At 42.0% G+C, this 23,313-nt stretch overlaps 1 protein-coding gene across 1 annotated transcript in view; it reads left to right on the forward strand.

Moving 5' to 3' along the window:
- LOC142214095 (phospholipid-transporting ATPase IK-like) overlaps positions 1-23,313 on the forward strand; it is a 164,883-nt gene that overhangs the window by 78,903 nt on the left and 62,667 nt on the right. Inside the window, exons 12-18 of the mRNA XM_075282847.1 lie at positions 4,249-4,442; positions 6,875-7,083; positions 7,189-7,217; positions 12,128-12,284; positions 16,706-16,894; positions 16,996-17,108; positions 18,315-18,479. Coding sequence (XP_075138948.1) covers positions 4,249-4,442; positions 6,875-7,083; positions 7,189-7,217; positions 12,128-12,284; positions 16,706-16,894; positions 16,996-17,108; positions 18,315-18,479 — 1,056 coding nt within the window. The remainder of the gene's footprint in view (positions 1-4,248; positions 4,443-6,874; positions 7,084-7,188; positions 7,218-12,127; positions 12,285-16,705; positions 16,895-16,995; positions 17,109-18,314; positions 18,480-23,313) is intronic.

Consider the following 23,313-nt stretch of genomic DNA (forward strand, 5'->3'; position numbering starts at 1 on the left):
AGATTCTTGAGAATAATGTTCAAGAATCAGTGACGAAGTTGAAGTTACGCTGGGGATGGATATTTCAGCAAGACAATGATCCAAAACACCGCTCCAAATCGACTCAGGCATTCATGCAGAGGAACAATTACAATGTTCTGGAATGGCCATCCCAGTCCCCAGACCTGAATATCATTGAACATCTGTGGGATGATTTGAAGCGGGCTGTCCATGCTCGGCGACCATCTAACTTAACTGAACTTGAATTGTTTGTCCAAAATACCTTTATCCAGGATCCAGGAACTGATTAAAAGCTACAGGAAGCGACTAGAAGCTGTTATCTTTGCAAAAGGAGGATCTACTAAATATTATTGTCACTTTTCTGTTGAGGTGCCCATACTTTTGCACCGGTCAAATTTTGGTTTAATGCATATTGCACATTTTCTGTTAGTACAATAAACCTCATTTCAATCCTGAAATATTACTGTGTCCATCAGTTATTAGATATATCAAACTGAAATGGCTGTTGCAAATACCAAAATATTTAGAACTAAAAATGATTAAGATTAATAGGGGTGCCCAAACTTTTTCATAGGACTGTACATAATTCTCTGATCCACTGCTGGAACTGGGTCCTGAGACCATCCACTACATTCATTCGAGTAGCTATTGGTAGGTCCATGTTGTAGACATGCAATCTTTTGCGATATACCTCTGGTGTGAGGTTATGGTTTCAGAATAACGCTTCTTTTAGGGCATTGTATCCCTATTCTAGTCTAGGGAAATAGTTGCAAACTCTTCCAGGGCTTTGCCTCTTAGGCCTGATGTCAAGTACTGAGCACATTGCTTCCTGGGTAGCTGGTACTGTCTGCAGTCTGTTCATACCCTTCTAAGAAAGTGTCCTTTTGTCCATTATAGTAAAATGCTTCAGACAGGGTATAAAATCAGTGGAAACTGCGCAGATCTCATTATATTCTATGGGGTCCACAGGTTTCCTCTTGTAACTGCTTTTTAAGCAAACAGGTTTTCCATCTTTCGGGTGAAGGAATGAAGGAAACCTGAGCACTAGTGTGAACCTATTGTTACAAACACTCAGTGCAGGTCACTTTGCACAACTGGTTTTAAGCACATCATGTGGATGAGATATGAGTGCATTTCACCCACACGCTACTGCTGAACCCAAACCACCCACCCCACCCCCCCATACCCACCACTCATCCACCCAAATCCAACTCCCCCCCCCCACTTTACTAGCTTTGGCAATGCCAAATATCTATTCGGACGTGCCAATAAAGCTTGTTTGATTTGATTTGAAATACCAATTAAGCAATTCTTTTAGGGTATTGCCTATGTCAGTAATTACTTGGCACAAGTACAAAGGAACAGGGAAAGTACCTAATAATACAACATGACATACCAAAAGCATTAGGACTTCTTTACATGTCCAGTTTCAGCAGACATGATCCTGCTTCAATTTTGAGTTGTGTGCTGTCTGTGGTTGGTTTGGTTTTAAGGGACCCATTGACTAGAATAGATTCACAGAATGGGCCAAATTAAAGCATGTCTGTTCTTCTTGCGTGAAATATTGACATTTGCATGCGTCCATTAACCCTTAGGAGACACAGACATTTTTCATTTTTGTGTTTTCTTTTAAATCCTTACATTTCAAAAGCCATTAGAGATGAGCGAACAGTAAAATGTTCGAGATTTGATATTCGTTACTAGAGATGAGCGAGTAGTACTCGATCGAGTAGGTACTCGATCGAATACTACGGTATTCGAAATACTCGTACTCGATCGAGTACCACTCACTGTTCGAATGTAAAAGTTCAATGCAGAACCAGCATTGATTGGCCGAATGCTATACAGTCGGCCAATCAATGCTGGTTCTTCTCCTACCTTTAGAAGTCTTCTCCATGTAGCTTCCCCACGGCGTCTTCCGGCTCTTCATTCACTCTGCCAGGCATCGGGCCTGGGCAGAGCCGACTGCGCATGTCCGCTTGTAGTGCGGGCATGCGCAGTCAGCTCTGCCCAGGCCCGATGCCTGGCAGAGTGAATGAAGAGCCGGTGCGGACATGCGCAGTCGGCTCTGCCCAGGCCCGATGCCTGGCAGAGTGAATGAAGAGTCGGAAGACGCCGCGGGGACGCTGCAAGGAGAAGACTGCACGGAGGATGCAGCCCGACCCTCACTCGTGGACTTGGTAAGTATAATTTGATCGAACGTTGCCTACCCCTGAAACGAGCATTTTCCCCCCATAGACTATAATAGGGTTCGATATTCGATTCGAGTAGTCGAATATTGAGGGACTACTCGAAACGAATATCGAACCTCGAACATTTTACTGTTCGCTCATCTCTATTCGTTACAAATAGCATATCAATATTCGACTATTCGAACGAATATCGAACCCCATTATAGTCTATGGGAGAAAATGCTTTGCTACAGGGGATCCTACCATTTGACTCAGGAGAGTCACCAAGTCCACTAAGACACCCCAGGAAATGATGCCAACACCCTGGAAAGCAACTGGGACAGCAGGGGAAGCATGTCTGGGGGCATCAAGTATCTTTATTATGTCGGGATCCCCTGTCAGGGAGTGCTAGTCAAACCGTGGAGGTAACCACCCCTCACTATGTAATACACAACAAAAAAAGGTTAAGACTGCACATCCCAATGTGAACAGGTTCTCACTGCGAAGTAATATAAAAAAAAAAATACAAAAATGCAGTGCACTCCGTACACAGCACAAGGACATATGAAAATCCTAAGGGAAAATTCTGATGAAATAAAACTTTTGAAATGGAGTATGGTCTGGACCCTACCCACCCTGTGTTCACACTGTAGACCTAGTTCAGGTCCAAGAGAGGTATTTGATTTAGTGTAGGTTCCCATCTAAATGAGGTCGCCTTGTCGTGGCAGCTGGGCTTCTTACTGTTTGATCAAATATGTATAACAAAGAACCTCTAAATTTATATCATATTAGGTGTTTTTGATTCACATCAGTATTGCCAGTATTGTGTGCAGAGTACTCTGCATTTTTGTATTTTTTTAATCTATCTATCTCTCTATCTATCTCTCTATCTATCTATCTATCTATCTATCTATCTATCTATCTATCTATCTATTAAGTCTCATTCTCCAGTTCTTCCTAACATAGACACAACACTTCCCCACACTGTATTAACTGTGCATGTATCCTATCTCTCTGTCTGATATGAATAGGAATCTGATAGGAATCGGTCTAATTTCTCCATAGAGAATGGATTCCTCTAAAGACGAGTGAGTATATTCGATCGAATAACTCGGCCGCATAGCTCCCGATGCAAAAACACTTCCGGGGCATCGAATTTTTACTGCCCCTCCCTCCTACCCTGGGGCCAGGAGCTATGCGGCGGAGGTATTCAATTGAGTATATTCGCTCATCTCTAGATTCCTCCTTTTCCTGCCTGGGATATTTGCGATGTCTGAGACATGGTAGCTGAATCATTAGTGACCTATAGTCTTTCATAATTGGCTGTTCCCTGACAAGAGGACTGCTTGCAAAGCATTATGGGGAAGTCAGTCTCATCCTCAGGATCAAATGTTTCCTTTTCTCTGTTTTGTCTCAGTTTTTTGGCGGCTGAGATTTTAGTGAGTTTGTGCAAATCAAACCGAAAGATGTTCGGGTCTAATCCAGTCAGTTCCAAACCAATTTGCTTTTTGATAATGTTCATGTATACAAATCAAATTATTTAAATAAGCTGGCTCTCAAACTGGGCAGTGTGATTTAGGTCTGGTTCACATCTGCGTTCGGTAATCCTTTTGGGGAGTCCGCATTGGCAAGCGGTGTATAGTGAAAGCACACGGACCCCATAGACTATATGGAAAAATGGAGGAGTCAGTGCTTTAGTCTACTGATTTCACATCCTTGCATACATGCAGTACATTGCACAACAAATTTGTTTGAGGCATAGCAATAGTCTTGCATATATTATATGAGAAACAGTAAAGGGTTAATGCAACCTATAAATGGCTGGAAGAAAATAACAGTAACATAATAAAATAAGAAAAAGAGAGAGAAGATGATAAGACAGAACATTTTTTTTAAAAAAAAGGGAAGTGGGTTTGCGTGTTGCAAATATAAATGACAATTACCAGTGCCTAAATATAGCAATTATTTAATCAAAGATATTTTTTATTAATCTTTTTTAATTTACATGATCCTTTCTTATTCATGCACATACAGAACTATGATGTCTTGATGTTAACATTGTTTTCTTAATTTATAGGTATTTGTGATTTTGATTGCCTGTGCGACATCATTGGCCATTGCCTCGGGCTTTTGGGCAAAGTGGTTCCAGGAAAAACACAGTTATATACCACCATTACCTTTAAATATGACTTCAGCTTACAGTGCATTCATCACCTTCTGGGGCTATACAATACTCATGAGTACCATTGTGCCAATGTCAATGTATATCACGTAAGGACCAACAGAAGTATCAGAATATATTATGTTATATATTCATGCTCCATTAATCAAAATTTGGAATTTTTATAGCAACATATTTACTGGAAACTACAAGAACATTAAGATGTTAAGAATATCAAGCACTATATATTTAATTGGTTAGAAGATACAACCATAGAAAATAGTACAATTTTATGTGTCATCTCAGTTTTAAGAGACTTTTTGGTCTCTTTTTACTGATTTTTAGGGGGGGAAATGAGGTTAAGGGAGAGCACTTTTGCTCTCTAACTACCCAAATGCCATGATCACTGTTGATTAAAGCGTCTGAGAGGTTAAGCAGCTAGAGTCGGATGTCTTTCCAACTACTGCAACTAACCCCAGGTCCCAGCTGTATAAGGGTAAGTTCACACAGATTTGTTTGGTCAGGATTTTGAGGCCGTGTCCACCTCAAAATCCTGACCGAAAAGGCGGCTCCTATTGAAATCAATGGGAGCCAGTCAGTTCTTTTTTCTGGGAGCCGTTCGTTCCGACTCCCGGAAACAGGGGTGAACCTACCCCTTTCGCCGCCCGAGGCGAACTACAGAAAGCCGCCCCCCCCCCCCCGGGAGGAGGGGGCGGGGCGAAGGGGTGTGGCCGAGCGAAGGGGGCATGGTGGCGCGAATGGGGCGGGGCTTAGTGCCGTTCGCAGGCAGAGAGCAGGCACGGAGAGGACCTGCTCTCTGACTGAGCGTGAGGGGAGGCTGCTGGAGCAGCGCTGCTCCAGTGGCCTCCCCAAACCACCGCTCGGTGCTAAGCCAGTCCAGGACAGCTTGTCCTGGACTGGCTTAGGTAATCAAAAATGCCACCCTCCCTGGGGTCCTGACATAACGCCACCTGAAGCGCTCACTTCAGGTCGCCTCATGGGAGGTGCGGCGCTGCCCAGAAAAAGAAGCGAGATGCTCGTTCTTTCAGGCGGTTTCACCTCGCGACATCCGCCTGAAGACACTCCCTCCCGACTAGGCCCATTCATTTGGGCCTAATCCGGAGCTAAGTGCAGCGGCATCCTGTCACAGTTACCCGTATTTTGGTCTGGAATCTATGTTTATGTGATGTACAGAAGTGAATAAAAGAGATTATTACTAGAGATGAGTGAATAATATTTGAAACTAGAGTTTCAAATACCTTGCTCCCATAGGAATGCATGGGAGCGGCCATACAGCAAGGCATTAAGCGCCGGCTGGCGGCGCTGGCCGCTTAACCCCTTGCTGTACGGCCGCTCCCATGCATTCCTATGGGAGCGAGGTATTCAAAACTCTAGTTTCAAATAGTATTCGCTCATCTCTAATTATTACCAGTTTCAATGTGTTTAAGATATTACTTAAGTCACTGAGTGTAATGAGTTGCTGCCTATCTCCTCTGCCATAATCCAAAAGATTCTGTGATGTGTGGAGGAGGTTTTTTGTCCTTAGAAAGCTGGTTTTTTTGGCTGGTGCTGCCTCCGAATGAAGAGGAACCTTACGGACTGCAAGTACTGTATATTAGTCCATGAGCAAATTTATTCATACTGAATTAAAAACACTTCATAAGGCTTATTGATTAGGCGGATGCACATGCAGGGGCTTAACTGTAGTGGGTGCAGAAGGGATCCATTGAGAAATTATTGTCACAGCTCTACTGTAAGGGCTCGTTCACACGGATTAAACGCGCCGCACAATGTGGCGGGGTTAACGGCGCGTGTACGCTGCGTTTTTTTACGGTGCACGATTACGCCGCGTTAACGCCGTTAACATTGCGCGGCGCGTTTACTCCGTGTGAACGAGCCCTAAAGCTTGTGGTGCATTTGCTTGTTGCCAAACACTGAATCAAACTCACCTGTGATCCAGACTTACCTGTACTTGACAATACTCTCTACTCAATCAACAAACTGGGTGACAAGGTGGGCTTCCACTCTTCCTCAAGGTAAACCACTTTTCTCTACCTGGACAGCTCAATATAAATTCCAAAGTCCAACTGCTACTCATTGATCCAAAGCTAACTCCTCTCTAGCTTTCCTACTGTTCTTCCCCCTGATCATGGTGAACAATAGGTTCACCTTACAGATGCCAGAATCTCTGACATTGTCTAATGAAATGAATGTATCATTAGCAGCGCTAACTCTGCCCTAGAACTGTTACCCTGTTATTCATGGACAGTATGATGCATCTGTTTGATAAATATGCTTGGCAGTGTCCAGTACGAACATGAAATACATGACAATAGGTTTCAATAAGGAAGCTTATGGACTAATATGGTAGCAGTCTGTACATTGCATTTCTACAATGGGACAGTACTAGCCAAAAAGTATCCAGCTTCCTGAGGATGATAAACCTCTACTCGCCATAAAATATTTTAAGTTTGTTACATATTTAGTCTTTAGAAGTTTGTATAAAGTTTTAGAAAATTTTCTTTCATATTTCATTTTTTAGATTAGAATTCATTCATTTGGTTCACAGCCTATACATTGACTGGGACATCGATATGTATTTTGGGGATAAAGACATGCCAGCCAAGGCCAGGTCAACTTGCCTCAATGACTTGCTTGGTCAGGTTGAATATGTTTTCTCTGATAAGACTGGAACCTTGACACAGAACATTATGACTTTTAAGAAATGCTGCATTTCTGGAAACATTTACGGTAAACATGATGCTACAAATTATGAAGAATAAAGGAGTATTTTATTTTAATTATATAATATTTTAATATTGAATCTTATGCTTCATAAGATTTTTTTCTTTGCAGGAACTAACTCATGCGAGAAGAATTTGAAGGTACAGGAATATTTCCCATCTTACTATATTCAGTACTTCACTATTTATCAGTATACCAATTTATATACTATTATCTCTGCAGTTGTGTAAATTGTGCTCCTTGAATTCTTGCTATTTCCCTCCTAAAAATATGGGGTGAAATTTATCATTATTCATCTACAAACACTAGTATACACTTCTCATATTTATATTTCAAAGGTAAATTTGATATTATGCAATTGTGAAGAAAATAGAATGCTTTTGCATTAAGGGCATTGAATCCAATAAAAGCAGGGGCCGAGACTAGTTATATCGCCTTTCATCCCTAGTATCAAAAAATCTCTGCATGGGGATCCCTCAAGGGAACATGCATTATGAACAAACAGCTGAGATGTGGAAGGCAGGGCCAGCTCCAAGTTTGTGTGGACCTTTGGGTGACAGAGCTTCAGTGGACCCCTTTATTGTACAAATCATGCAGCAGCAGTATTTACCTCTAAAAGCGACTACAACAAAAAAAAAAAAAAAAGAAAAACGACCTAAAATTGTGGTGGTTTTTGCTACAGCAGACATGCTGAAATGGCTGTAGGTCTTCATTAATTTCCAATCTAAAATTTTAAAACCTTAGGTGTTTTCAGGTGAAAAAATAATTTTTCAAAAAAGGTTTGTTATTGGTATTAATAGGTTAATAAGGGCACCCACATACCTTTAGCAGTGTTTTGAGTGATTTCTGGGGTTCTCTGTGAGCTCCTGGCATCTTCTGCATTTGTTTAAATGGCCATCTTCCTGTTCTTTGTTTTCCTACGATTCCCATGATGTCTTGGGTTTCACTCAGAGCTGACTCACACCACCTCCCTATTTCCCTAGCTAGCCCACCAACTACATCCTTAGTAGCCATCTTTAGACTCCTAGATCTCACTCAATAAACTTATCCTTTGCTGTAGTATTATAATCACTTCTGTATGTCATCATTACAATTACACAGAGAAAACTTCAGTATAATATGCTCCACGGTGGTCTCCCTGCACAGTATAATATGCTCCACAGTGGCCCCTACACAGGATAATATGCTTCACAGTGGCCACTGCACAGGATAATGCTCTACAGTGGCTCCTGCACAGTATAATATGGTCCACAGTGGTCCCTGCATGGTTTAATTCTCCACAGTTTTCCCTGCATGGTATAATATGTTCTATAGTGGCCTCTGCACAGTATAATATGCTTCATGGTATTCTCCACACAGTATAATATGGAGAGCACATTCACAGTCTATATTATACGAAGCTACATGACTCCCAGCTACAGGATTCCCCGAAGTCAACTCTTTGGAGGTACCGGCCTGCATAAACTCTTTGTGACATATCCCTGCTGGCACCTCTGCCATGACTCATTCAGCAGCCCCATTACACTTACGTTTGCTTCCTTTCAGGTCCAGACCTGAGACGTCATTTGCGGTTGGCACCTCCTTTTTGTGACGTGTGCCAGCTGACCACTGTGTTGCACATGCGTGTATTGGAAGGGATCATGGGATGACGTCCTGGGATCTGGACATCCACAGAAGGAACAGTGATTTTCGGCGTGCGGCTATCTCTTAGACTGAGACCCCGGACCATCAGTGGAAAGACCAAAAATATATTTGTAGGTCACAATAAAACTAAGAAAAATTATCAATAAATGTTATTTAGAAAGTTGGAGTGGGGTATGGGGTGCTTATGGTTAAAATATTAATTTATCCCGGATAACCACCTTAAAATAGACAAACGCATAATGGAAAACTGTTCCCTTATCAGATGAATAAAAATTTTAAATTCTTTATGGAAACCATGCGCACTATATTCTGCAGACTCGAGAGGAGAGGGATCCGTCTTTTATCACTGCACAGTTCAAAAACCAGCATCTCTAGTGGTATGGGGCTGCATTAATGCCTATGGCATGGGCAACTGACATAGCCTGAAAGGCACGGATGAGCAGTATATACAGAAACAATATATGCTCCCATCCAGACAAGGTCTCATTCAGGGAACAGTATTAAACACCTTTACGCTAAGGCCCCACATTGCGGAAACGCAGCTTTTTTTGTTGCAGATTTTGCTGCGTTTTTTTTTAGCCAAAGTCAGGAGTGGATTTAACAGAAGGAAAACATCTAAGAACTTCCTATATATCTTCCATTCCATTTTAATCTACTCCAGCCTTTGGCTAAAAAAAAACGCAGTAAAATCTGCAACAAAAAAAGCTGCGTTTCTGCAATGTGGGTCCTTAGCCTAAAAATAACAGTGGGAATAACTGGCAATTGCGGAGATTGGTGGCTAAGAATTCTTAATTTTTACCACAACTGTATTGAGAAATGGCCTGTAATTGTATACTCGGAACACAATGGCTAATAAGCCCGTAATTTCTTTCCTCACTATTAAACGCCTTTAACAAGTCGTGAGAACACATGAGTGCAGGTATGCATGGATGATAATTCACTGTTTTGGTAAAAAACTCTTGTTGAGTTCCACCTTGAACACAAAGGTATAAGTAATGAGCAGCAGTATACTCTGAACACAATGGCTAATGAGACCCTAATTTCTTTCCGCACTATTCAACGCCTTTAAAAAAGCTTGAGAACAGCTGAGTGCAGGTATTAGTGGATGATAATCCACAGTTTTTGCTGTAAAAGGCTTGTTGTGTTCCACTTTGAACACACAGGTATGAGTAATGAGCAGCAGTATAGCGGCAGTGAGTGCTGCAATGTATATTAAGTTTCTTTCTGTTAACGACGCTGCAGCCACCCCAAATTCTTCTTTGATTTCCTCCCTATACTTTTCCTTCACAAGCAATCCTCTTTCCCTGAACTTGTATCCTTTTCCTATCACTGTCCCTAGCTCCTGTTGATGTCTGTCCCTGCATTAAGAGTGATGTGAAATGATGGTACCTAAAATGGCCGCTGTTTTTTATAGGGCTGGGACATCACAGGGGCGGCTGGCTGCTGATTAGCTGCACGATTGGCATTATGGGTAATCCCGTGTTCCCAGAGTTCCCTGCCCCTTTTCCTAACATGTGCAGTGGCCATTTTAGTAAAAAATGTGATTTGATGCATCGAAGTGTGAAGAAATCCGGACTCTAGGCGTATTGAAGATTTCCTGAAATTTGGATTGAATTTCATTTCTGCAGTATTGCTTTGCTCATCCCTAATTATAACCGTAGATCACATCAACAGTTTTCAACCTTCAGCGTTCCGGTTGAATGCTATAGAGCAGTGATGGCGAACCTATGGCACGCGTGCCAGAGAGGGCACGCAGAGCCCCCTCTGCTGGCACGCGTGCTGTCGCCCTGATCGCTCACTAACGGCGAATCCGATGCAGGATTCCCCGTTAGTGAGCGATCGCTGCCTTCAGCTGGTTGTGCAAATGCGCATCCAGCTGAAAGCTGTCAGTGTAGCTCAGTGTAGGCCACGCGTACTACGCGGCCTACACTGACTACAGAGTGTGACCTCTGAACAAGCGCGGGCGTGATGACGTAAGTCATCAGTGCGCGCAGTGAACAGAAGAGAGAACACCCGGCAACTCTTCAGGTAACTATATTGTGTTTGTTTGCACTGTCAGGGGAGGGGGGCAACGGTGGGCATTTCATGTTGTGTAGGAGGGGGCTACTGTAGACTTTCATGCTGTGTGGGTAGGGGGCTACTGTGGACCATTTTATGCTGTATGGGAGGGGGCTACTGTGGACCTTTCATGCTGTGCGGGTAGGGGGCTACTGTGGACCATTTTATGCTGCTACTGTGGATCTTTCATGCTCTGTGGGAGGGGGCTACTGTGGACCAGTTCATGTTGTGTGGGAGGGGGCTACTCTGGACCATTTCATGCTGTGTGGGAGGGGGCTACTGTGGACCATTTCATGTTGTGTGGGAGGGGGCTACTGTGGACCATTTCATGTTGTGTAGGAGGGGGCTACTGTGGATCTTTCATGCTCTGTGGGAGGGGGCTACTGTGGACCATTTCATGTTGTGTGGGAGGGGGCTATTGTGGACCATTTCATGTTGTGTGGGAGGGGGCTACTGTGGACCAGTTCATGTTGTGTGGGAGGGGGCTACTGTGGACCAGTTCATGCTGTGTGGGAGGGGGCTACTGTGGACCAGTTCATGCTGTGTGGGAGGGGGCTACTGTGGACCAGTTCATGCTGTGTGGGAGGGGGCTACTGTGGAGTATACAGGTATAATCCTGTGTGGGGCCACTGTGGGCCAGATTGTACTGTGTGGGGGGCCACTGAGGGGCAGATTGTACTGTGTGGGGGGGCCACTGAGGGGCAGATTGTACTGTGTGGGGTCCCCTCACTATGTATATCACACAGTATTTGTTTTATAGCAGACGTGAAATTAGTACAGGATGTAATAACATTGCACGGTAACTATAAAACAGATCCTGTGCGATGTAAATAGTGAAAATTAATTGTTTAAAAGTACAGAATGCAGAGACCTTTACCTTTCAGTACAAGATCTGTAAAGCCCCAGTCACATGACTGTAATTTGTGGGTCCGCAATTGTGGACCCACAGAGTTTTAAGGTTAAATTGCCGTGTTGGCACTCCGTGATAATTTATTTGGTTTTGGGTTGCAGTTTAGGCACTCGGTCTCAAAAAGGTTCGCCATCACTGCTATAGAGGACCTAGAGTAAGTCCTTCAGGGGTTGTTGCACTACAGCTATCAATTGCAGGGATTCTTTGCTGTGGCAGCTTTTACAGGAACACACTGCCACGGCATGACTTGCTCCGGAAAGTAGCCTACTGAGGCTCTGTCACCCAAAGACCCACACAAGCCTACAGCGAAAATTTAGTAAAGGACATAGTAAAATGTGCAGTATGAATTAAGTCCTTTTGTCTGGGGGACATAGGAATATTATATTCGGATACTGTGAGTTACTCTTTTCCACTCAGACAGATGTTCTTCCCTCTCAGGCTGTCAGCTTCACGTGGAATAAGTATGCAACAAAAAAGTTCTGCTTTTATGATCAATCATTGATAGATGTAGTTTGTCAAAATGAAGACAATCAGCTAAAAGAATTCTTCCGACTACTTGCAATTTGTCACACTGTGATGGCAGAGAGAAATGGAGGTAAGATTCATGTTGTCAGACTTTGTGGAATAAACAGCTTATAATGTGCCATTAAGTTTTTATAGCTTCATTCCAGGTAGTATATATTAGTCCTGTTGTAACTAATGTACAGATTGGTTTGTAAACTAATTCAAGTATGTAACAAGAAAGAAAGTGAAAGTTTCTTTTGAGGTACATCTACAGGTACACTGGATGTACACACAGAGGATGAGCTACTGTAAGTTTGTCAGTGGTTATAATCAACTATGTTTTTTTGGTTGAATAATTTTTTTAAGGGACTATCAACTATGTTGTACAGTAGCAGCAAAGTGGGATGAGATTTAACCCTTTGCTGATGTATTATTATGACAGATGTTGGTTCTTTAAATATGATGTCGGCTCAGATACATAGTAGGTGCCATAACCACCAGATGGCTCTCTCTGATCGCGGACATTTATTCGTAAGATACCCTCCATAATTACATCAGATTCAATCAAGTTCAAAATATTAAAAAACAAAACATTAAAATTCATATATGTATAAATAAATAAATTGGGTATCCCCAAGTCTGAAAATCCCCAAACTATAAAAAATATAAAATTGTGTTTTATAGCCATTCATGCACCAAACCATGGAAAGGGAACCCTAACCAGGTAGGTAGTCTGGATGTTGATCATTAATAAGTGCCCCAATTTATGTATCTGGAGGTACTTTGTCTTTAGTATAGCGTTAAAAATTGAATATGTGTCAGCTCACTCACGTGTCCCCTTGGAAACAAAGTCCACTGTATAGATGGTCGATTAGGATGGGAGATGCAAGGATGTTAAAAAGCCCCTCGGCCCAGGGTTGAAATCCAGTGAAATGAAAATATATCCAGCAATCGATCCCAGTTTAAAACTTAACCTTTATTCATGAAATTCCGGAACTTGACATAGTCCAATAAAAATAGGTTCAATAATCCATGATGGTGGGAAGAAAAGCGTCTGGCTGACGCGTTTCGGAGTCGAAAAAACGCACCTTACTCATAGCCCCAATTTATGTATCTGGAGGTACTTTGTCTTCAGGTTTAGTATGCCTGGACTTGTAAAAGCATTTGGCATCACCTGAAAGGCATATCACACCTAAATGTGGTGCCCACAAAGAGTTATGGCAAAAAGCAATGAAGTACATAAAATCAGTGACAGATATTTTAGAGACACAGTCTACTTCATTTCTTCTGCTGTGCTTCAACAGCCAGGCTCTAGAGATCTGTTCTTTTTTATTCCCTTCTTATTTGATATTGTTTGCTTGTATATGTCTTGCTTGTTACATATTTTCCCTGTAAGCACTGTACTTTTTATGTATATTTAACCTAAATTTTATTAAGCTGGTTCTTGGCTCTAAATGTCTCACAATACCAAAGTAAGGGCGTTTTCACACCTGCGCTCGTTGTCCAGTTTGTTCAATCCGGCTGGTTTCCGTCTTCTGCCCTGTAAAACTGGACAGGAGATGGAAACCCAGTGGTCAGCTTTCAAACCCATTCACTTGAATGGATTTGCAAAGGTGACTGCCCGTGTGCGCTTTCTGCCTGTCCGCAGGGAAACCGTTTTTTTTTAAAAAAAGACACAAAGTCCTGCATGTCTGACTTTGTGTCTGTTTTAAAAAAAAGGCTTCCCCTCGGAAAGGCAGAAAATGCATCAAGTGAATGGATTTGAAAGCTGACCGCCGGTTTTCCATCACCTGTCCAGTTTCGGGGGGCAGAAGATGGAAACCATCTGGATTGTACAAACTGGACAATGAGCGCAGGTGTGAAAGCACCCTAAATATCACTTAAGCTTGTTACTTTTTGGTTGCTATTTGTATGTGGCTTGGGTCTAATCATCTTGCCTACCATAAAGTAGTGGATGGTGACAGCTATGTGTGTGTTTATAGGGTCATTTCACAACTGTGTGGCCTATTTTGATAAGTAAGTGTGGAAGGGAATAGATAAGGGGAGTCCTATTAAAGGGGAACGTGTGGAGTGGGATATATGTTTTATGACAGCGATTCATTACAGACAGATTTGAATTTGATTTTGAATCCACTCTAGTCTAGTCTTATACCACATTTCTGCATCATGTTGAAAAATAGTGTTTCTTTCACCATAAGAAACATATACTTTTAATCCCTCCTTAGTTCTGAATGAATCCAGTTTGGGGTTTGACCATTTCAGTTTATCCTGAGCAGGATACATCCAGAAAGACTGCAGAGGGAGCAGTCTTTTTAAATGGGTCTGAAATAAGACCAAAGTCATGTCTGTAGCACACCTGGATCTTGAGATATCAGCTGAGTAACACGTCGAAATAACCTTAAGAAAGGCTATTCTTCTCCTACCTTTCATTGTCCTGGCCGTGCTGCCATTCCGTAGGAATCCCAGTTCTTGTCGCTATGCAAATGAGTTCTCTCGCAGCAATGGGGGCGGGCCGTAGCACTCAAACAGCACTGAGGGCGTCCACAATGCTACGAGGAACTCTCTCCAGCGCCACCTCCATCTTCATCAGCAGCGTCCTCTTCATCCTCTTCTTCCAGCAGTGGCTTGTAACTTCTAGGCCTCGGGCAGAGCAGACTGCGCATTCCCACAGGCCACGAGAAAATGGCCGCTTACAATACTGTGCAAGCGGTCATTTTCTCGTGGCTTGTGGGCATGTGCAGTCTGCTCTGCCTGAGGCCTAGAAAATTGAAAGCCCAGGACGGAAGAAGACGCGCAGAGAGGTGGGTTCCTGAAGAAGATGGAGGCGTCGCTGGAGAGTTCTCTCACAGCATTGGGGATGCCCCCAGTGCTGTTTGAGCACTGGGGCCCGCCCCCAGTGCTGCGAGAACTCATTTGCATACCGACAAAATTCGGGATTACAGGCGAACAGCAGTGTGGAGAAGACAACGAAAGGTAGGAGAAGAATAGCCTTTCTTAAGGCTATTCCGATGTGGTATCTAGAAAAAATAGCGTTTGAGTTATAGGATTCCTTTAATTTCAATGGCAGTGAATGGGGGCTGTTCATATGATCATTAATTTGAAGGTGCGTTGTAATGAACAGTTAAAATATAGGTCATTTCCTATTTTTTGCTATTTCATGTGTTCCTCCATACAGTAAAATGTATGATGTCTACACTAGGTGAGTAGTGTATTTCTTTGTCTTATCACTGAGGATTATTTTGAAATCATACAACTATACAGATTTTCTGTAAAAAGTGTTATGGATAAAAAACACAATGCGTTTCCGCCGTGGTTTTCTTGATTTTCTTTTTCACTGCAGTCTGCTACATGGGTCCTTAGCCTCACACAATTTTTAGAGAAAATTACTGTTTGATGCATAGTGGCATTAAATGTACTCAAGCTACTGAACCAGAGGTGCAAAACATTTATTTGAAAACAATAAAGAAAAACTCCTAGTTTTAAAAGAGTTAATATAAGCTGTCATCTTATTTTCAACTAGCTATAACCCGCGACTTCGTCCGCTGTCCCCTCCCCCTTGCGCGAACCACCTGCAGAGCTGCCCATGGCCCCCCACGGCCCCTTCCTTGCAGCCGTTGCGGGCCCCTCCCACAGCATCGTGGGCCGGGACCCCACGGCCCCGCTGCTGCACCTCCGGCCCTCCATTTTCCCCCCACCTGCGCCCTCGGCTCTCCCCTTACCCCCCACTCGCGTCCCTGGCCCCCTCCCCCCTTTAGAGATTAGTCACCTCCTACATGTACCCCCTCCCCCCCCTTTCCACATGTGCAATCTCGCCCCCCTCCCCCCTACTTACCTTCTGCCCTTTGTTGCCAAACCTGCACCCCCTGGCCCCCTCAGTAACCTGTAGCACCAGCACCCCCCCTCCTCTCCCTTAAGCATCCCGCTGATCCCTGTTTCCGCAGTACTCACTATTTACATGCTGGGGAGGTGTGTGTCTTTTGGCCGCAGCTTCAGCGAGCATGTGCGGTCCTTCCCGTGGCGTCTGTGTTCCCGGCCGCATAGTTCGCTGGTAGGTGCGGCTGGGCTTGTTGGGGCTGGATGCGCTGCTGCATGCTATGTTGGCCGGCATATCAGCGGCGTTCGGAGTGATGCGTCCGATGCGTCGGATGTTCAGCGTCGGGTTCCCACACGCTGGCCACGCCCACAATTCGGCAGCAAGCTATGGACCGCTGTGCTGGCTCCCTATCCCGCCCACACACCGTCATGCACCAATAGCAGCTATGTGTAAATCTCTGCAGTGACGTCATGCCCGGGCCGACAGCAGAGGGTCGCGGTGGCGTTTTGGGGTGAGTGAGACACTTTTAAAGTAGCCTATTACCCCTTTCTGGCCAATATGTAGGTGTGTGTGAAATTTCGAGGAAATTCATTCAGCCGTTTGGGTGTGATTGAGGAACAAACATCCAAACACACAAACTCACAAACATCCAAATTTTTCACATTTAGAATATTAATAGGATTTTGTTTTTTCCTCAGATGAATTGGTGTATCAAGCAGCAAGTCCTGATGAAGAAGCATTAGTAACTGCGGCAAGAAACTTTGGCTATGTTTTTGTGTCTCGTACACAAGACAGCATCACTACAAATGAGCTTGGAGTAGAGAAAACCTACAAAGTCCTAGCTCTTCTTGACTTCAGTAGTGCTCGTAAAAGGATGTCTATACTAGGTGAGTAGTGCATTTCTTTGTTTTATCACTGGGGATTATTTTGAAATCATACAATTATTTATTTATTTATTATTATTTAATTGTAACTATTTTACTAATAGTCATGGACCCTGAAGGCAAGATTAAGCTTTACTCCAAAGGAGCAGATGATGTTATTCTTAAACGGCTTCACCCGAGTTGCATTAATGTTGAGGTAACCGAAAAATCTCTGGAGGTGAGTTGTGAATTATTTCAAACTTTCGATGACTAAAGGTTATTTTTTATGTTGCATTCTCCCATCCTATACATGGTAGACAAAGTTGACAGTTTTTGTATATAACATATACAAGGAGATTTATCTTTAGTTCTGTAGTGCCCAATGCAGAAAAATGTCCTTTTTAGCTCATATTGGGTTTTGCACAAACTTCTGCACTACCCTTGCCACTTTCTTGAAGGGAGTGTTGTGAGGGTTATGGCTAAGAAAAGCCACCAACCCACTGGACTTAATGTCTAACGGAACATCATATGCAGCGGGGGCAGGGCCTCTTCCAGCTCTCCCATGCACAACGGTCCCATGCACAATGGTAGCAGCAGTAACACAAGGTAAGAACTTGTTTATTTGATCAGATAACGTTAATGTTTATTGGCAGAGAGGGGTTGGCTACGGTGTGAAGGCTATAGCAATGACTGCCTATAGGTCTTATTTTCAGGAGAGGCCTTATATTTCTAAGCTTGTAAAAAATTGCACTTTATCTAATGTAACACATCTGATCAGGGCCCAATAGATAAAAGAGACTTGCTTAGGACAACTGAAACATGTTGTTACTCCAGCAGGGTAACAGACCCTATTTACTTACTGATTCCCACTTCTTCCCCTGGCCACGTCCACTTTTCCTTCAGCCCTCCAGATGGCCCTGTGCATTCCATTGCAGATGCTGAATATGGAACTAACTTGATGGCTATTCGATGATATTGTATGGGGCTACTATGGAATATTATACTGTCTGGAGAAGCCACTGTGAGACATTATAGTTGGTGAAGGGGCCACTGTGCGAAATTATACTGTCTGTAATTGGGGCATTTTACCATGTGGGTTCTTGTAAAGGGGACGCTATATCATGTGGGAATGGGGGGGGCCCCATTTGTTATGGGGCCAATCTTTACCCCTGTGTGTAATATACCCAGTTATCAATATATACTTGTACAGCCTATCATCTACAATAGTACATTTCAAAAGTACCATTGCTTGTTTTCTAAATGAATCCCTGAAAAATATTCTTCTGTTCACATTTGTCTGAGGAAGAAGAGTAGTATGATAACATAAACACATATCAGAGTCCAACTGACCTTGCATTGGATGAAAAATTTCATAAAAGTCAATAACCAACACATCTTCAACTGCTATTGGCTCTGTAATATGTCTTCAATTCTGTCAATCTAGATGTTTGCTCAGGAGACCCTAAGAACTTTATGTTTGGCTTTTAAAGAAGTAGATGTTTCAGTATACAAACAGTGGAGTGAAAAGTACCATCAGGCAAGCATTTCTCTGCAGCATCGGCTACAGAATCTGGAAATGGTTTACGATGAAATGGAAAATGACTTGCAGGTAATAACAATACAAATTGTTTTATTCCTTCATATCTTACAGTATTTTCTCAGTACAAATCAGTAATAATTTATACTTCTGGGAAAATTCTGAAAAATGCCAAATAATGACAAGTGTTGAATGTATTTCATAGGGAACATGTCCTATGGATTTTGGGTATGAACACTTAACTACTAGGCTCTAGAGCTGAACAAGTGCTTTACTAGCATGCATATCTGTAAAAATCCTGCAAATTCTAAAAAGGGGTATTGCTAAAAATGACTTATTTTGTATACACATTTCACAACATACTGGTTACATAATACATTGCTAAAAAAAAATCCAGTGTCAAATAGAAGAACAGTGTATGATGATTTTCCCATTTACAATACCAAAAGAGGAAGAAGTGCTATAGTAGAAGGTCGTAGACCTCTTGGAGGTTAATTTATGTCATACATCCCAGTGAGGGGGGGTTTTGTTGGATGCAATATTTTATCAGCCATAATCTCCATGGTTTGATCAAATTAGAGTAACAAATATAGCTCTTTTGTGGTTAGGGGGATGTTAACCTTCCAGGACCTTACACTCAATAGGCTCACCAATAATATGACTGGCTGTTTTACAGCATCTAATCCTGTGAAACATAGGGCTAAGGTAGACCTCCATGAAGAAGTTGCATAAAGACGGCATTTCCACCACATATGGAAATAAGAGCCATGTTTGCCACAAGCGCACAACATAATAGAGAGTAGTCAAGGACAAATTTGGACAGCTGTGACGGGGGTCTTTACCAAAGAAGCAATACTTTTTGGGCCACTTCCAAATACGTACTACTTTTTGAGACTTTGGATACCCAGTTAAGCCACGAATACCAATCAGATAATGAGTGTTGAGCTTGCAAGTCCAACTCCCGTCTGAGGAGATACTCTGGTTTGAGTGAGAGTCAAGTAAAATGTTGAGATCCCTTCTGCTTTCCCTGTATTATCTATAAAATAAGAATACACTGAGCATGGGAAAAAATGGAGAGGAGGTTGGGAGGAGGGTTGGATGCATTTATAAAATATCCCTACATGAGAGGGAGCATGAGCCAGAAAGGTCCTGGAAGGAACATAACTTGCCCTTTACCAGCAAATGTTTGATATGTGTGATCCCCTGAGAAATCCAATTGCGTTAACTTATGACAAATATACTTGGAAAGCAAGTAGGTATCATAGTGGTAAATCCCAAAGGGGCTTAGTATGATCTCTCTGGTTATTTTTTATCAAAGTGGACCAAACCTGCCTATAGGCCAATATGGATTGCAGAGAACTCCTCAGGAGATGTGAAGGGTATGGGGACAAACGGGCAATTGGCAGGATGCCGACCACTTCCTTTTCAACAGAAACCCAAAGTATGATTGAGGTATTCTGCCACCAGTAAATTAGAAATGTGAGAGCAGTAGACAGATAGTATTTGTTAACTACTTTAGCCAGAACAGGCTAACTACCACACAAAAGAACAATTTTTTTCTAAAAAAGTATAAATTTATTGACAAGTATATATAAATAATGAATATCAATTTAGATTAAATGGTACAACCACAGTGTGTGCAGTGAAATACATACTAGTAGGCTCCCATGAAGTAATATGCATTATAGTGAGTCATTGCAAAAAAATCACAGAGGGAAACTCCATAAGAAAAAGAAGGAATGCCATACACTATATATGAAATGACACAAGGAGAGACCTTAAATGACCAGTAATCACTAAATTAAGACACAGTCTTCATTGGTTATTGCAGACACACATAAAGAAGCATATAGAGTATTTTACCTTGTATGTATAACACGCAACAGTACGCGCCCCGACGCGCGTTTCACCACGCTAGTTAGTCTCTTCCCCCTGACAAAGCCACTTGCGTGGTGAAACGCGCGTCGGGGCGCGTACTGTTGCGTGTTATACATACAAGGTAAAATACTCTATATGCTTCTTTATGTGTGTCTGCAATAACCAATGAAGACTGTGTCTTTTGGTAGTGATTACTGGTCATTTAAGGTCTCTCCTTGTGTCATTTCATATATAGTGTATGGCATTCCTTCTTTTTCTTATAGAGAGTTTCCCTCTGTGATTTTTTTGCAATGACTCACTATAATGCATATTACTTCATGGGAGCCTACTAGTATGTATTTCACTGCACACACTGTGGTTGTACCATTTAATCTAAATTGATATTCATTATTTATATATACTTGTCAATAAATTTATACTTTTTTAGAAAAAAATTGTTCTTTTGTGTGGTAGTTAGCCTGTTCTGGCTAAAGTAGTTATATTATAGTACTACCTAAAATTGCCCTATATTTTTGTTTAGTATATTAGATAGTATTTGTTAACATCAGGGGATTCCATACCCCCTTCATTGTCGTATACTAGGCTTTCACCTGCATCAAATAAAATTAGTAAGTAAGCCCTGAAATTAACAAAGTATGAATTAGGTAAGAGTATAGTGACTGTTTTAAAGATGTACAGGTAAGGCTAACATCTTGACTACTGCTATACGACCCACCCGAGAAAGGGTCAGGTTGTTAAATTTATTCAGCAAGGAGAACTTTGTAAGAAGTGGCACATAGTTAGCTGAGATTAATGTGTTAGGGCTGCTCAAAGATATGCCTAAATAGGGAAGCGGACAAGCCTGCCATTAGCATGGGAAGATGTCAGACAGAAAAGTCTGTGTGGTTTCGTCCACTCCAATATTAAGTATTTGGGACTTACTAGCAGCAATTTATAATAAGACACCAGTTCAATGACTAAGTCAAATATTATAGGTGATAAAGCCGACTGCGCATGCCCATGGCCACAAGAAAAATGGCCGCTTATACAGTTACTAAGCGGCCATTTGCTTGTGGCCTGTGGGCATGCGCAATCGGCTCTGCCCGAGGCCTACAAGTTTGACCGCCTGCGCCGGAAGAAGATGCCTCCAGTGCTGCAAGAGAACTCATTTGCATACCGACGAAAGTCGGGATTTCTACGGCGCGGAGAAGACATCTAAAGGTAGGAGAAGAGTAGCCTTTCTTAAGGCTATTTATACGTGGTAAGCAGAAAAAAATGTGTTTTAATGATAGGATCTCTTTAAGCAGACCTTGCATTCCAAGTTTATCCACAATAATAGATAGATATTCCAAATGGACTGTATCAAACGTCTTTTCCACGTCCAGAGCCAGGAGCAGAGAAGGCATCGTGGTGGTCACGGGCCACTGAACAAGGTTCATAAACTGCATTGTACTATCAGGGGCCTGAGAGCCCACCACAAAGCCCAGCTGATCTGGTTTTACTAGCGTAAGCAACAAAACTCAGGATATACACGGTCTTCCAATAACAATAGTCGCCTCCAACATATCTGTTACCATCCTTTTAGGTAAAATGGGGCAGTAAGATGTGGAGTCAATAGTGCTGAAAATTGTTTATAGTAATTATTAGTAAATCCATCTGGGTCATAAGCTTTATGGAGTTTCAGGGATGCAGTTGCCACACTGACATCCTAAGTAGTGAAAGGAGTAAAGGGGCACTGCAGTTTTGAATGAGGAACTGAGGGTAGGGAGAGGGACAGTAGAAGCCTGTCTATATTTGTACTGGAGGGTTGTGATGTCATAGGATCATCTCTCAAATTATATAGTGATTCATAATAAAGTTTAAATTGGTCAACTATAAGGCATACGGTGAGTTATGACGCTGTGAGTTCAATGGATTTATGGTCTTCCACAAGATAACAGAATCTGTTCAGGCTGAAACAGCAACATAGTTCACTATATGAAGAACATCAACATTTATACCCTATGTTTACATTCAATTTTTTCCCCTATATTGAATACAAATAGTATGCATGACTAAAATGTAAAAACTGATAATAGCAAATATAGGACAAACTACAGGTTTGTGAGAGGTTGTGAGGATCATAGAAGATTGTTATTCCTCTCAACATGTTTAGAACTAATGATACCATTTGTTTTCTACTTGTCCAAACCATTTTGTCAGGGAACAAGAGATCCCCCCATATGTGGAATGTATTAAATGGTGACTATACAGGATAATAGTTGTTGTTTTTGGTTCTCGGCTATTTGATTATTTTGTTACATCAGTGACTTCAGTTCAAATATTTCAGAGAATTCTTTAATATTTCTATAAACTGCTAATCATTGAACCAAATGTGGTCAGGAGAATGAGATGACTATCGTGCCATGTAAAGCTCTCTTATAGACGACTCTCCACTGTGTGGCCACAACAAGATTGCAGATTATACATTTTCCTGGCATCAATTTCTTTATTCAAGCCCAGGTGACAGAATAAAGGCAAATGGGAAATATGCCATTCTATTCTATGTCAGAGAAATTTGAACTTTATGCTTTATGATCATTTTGTGATATTTCTGGATCCAGAATAATAATTAATCTATTAAATTGATTGCAATATTACTCATTATTGTGAAGACACAGATACCATTTGCTACATCTATACCCCTGGATAGGTTTTGAAATAACCTCCTTTCATATATCCACATGGTGTTTCAGGTCTGTCTTCTTTGCTGATTGTATGTACTTAAAGATGAAAACAAAACAAACATTGCAGTGTATCTTGTATGAAACCATGAAACTGAACGTTTTCCCATGGATTAGTAATAATGTTCCCAACCAATAGGAAATTCCTTGACAAGATGAATACTAAAATACTCTTTAATATTATCCTACTAATATAATTGTGAAAGTTTGTGTCTTTGGATGCTTGTGTTTGTGTGTTTAGATGTTTGTTCCTCAATCACGTCGAAACTGCTGCACGGATTTGGCTGACATTTAGCACATACCTAGCTTGACCCTATAAGGAAACA

Source organism: Leptodactylus fuscus, chromosome 1 (assembly GCF_031893055.1).
Source record: "Leptodactylus fuscus isolate aLepFus1 chromosome 1, aLepFus1.hap2, whole genome shotgun sequence".
In the NCBI taxonomy this organism is placed as follows: Eukaryota; Metazoa; Chordata; class Amphibia; order Anura; family Leptodactylidae; genus Leptodactylus; species Leptodactylus fuscus.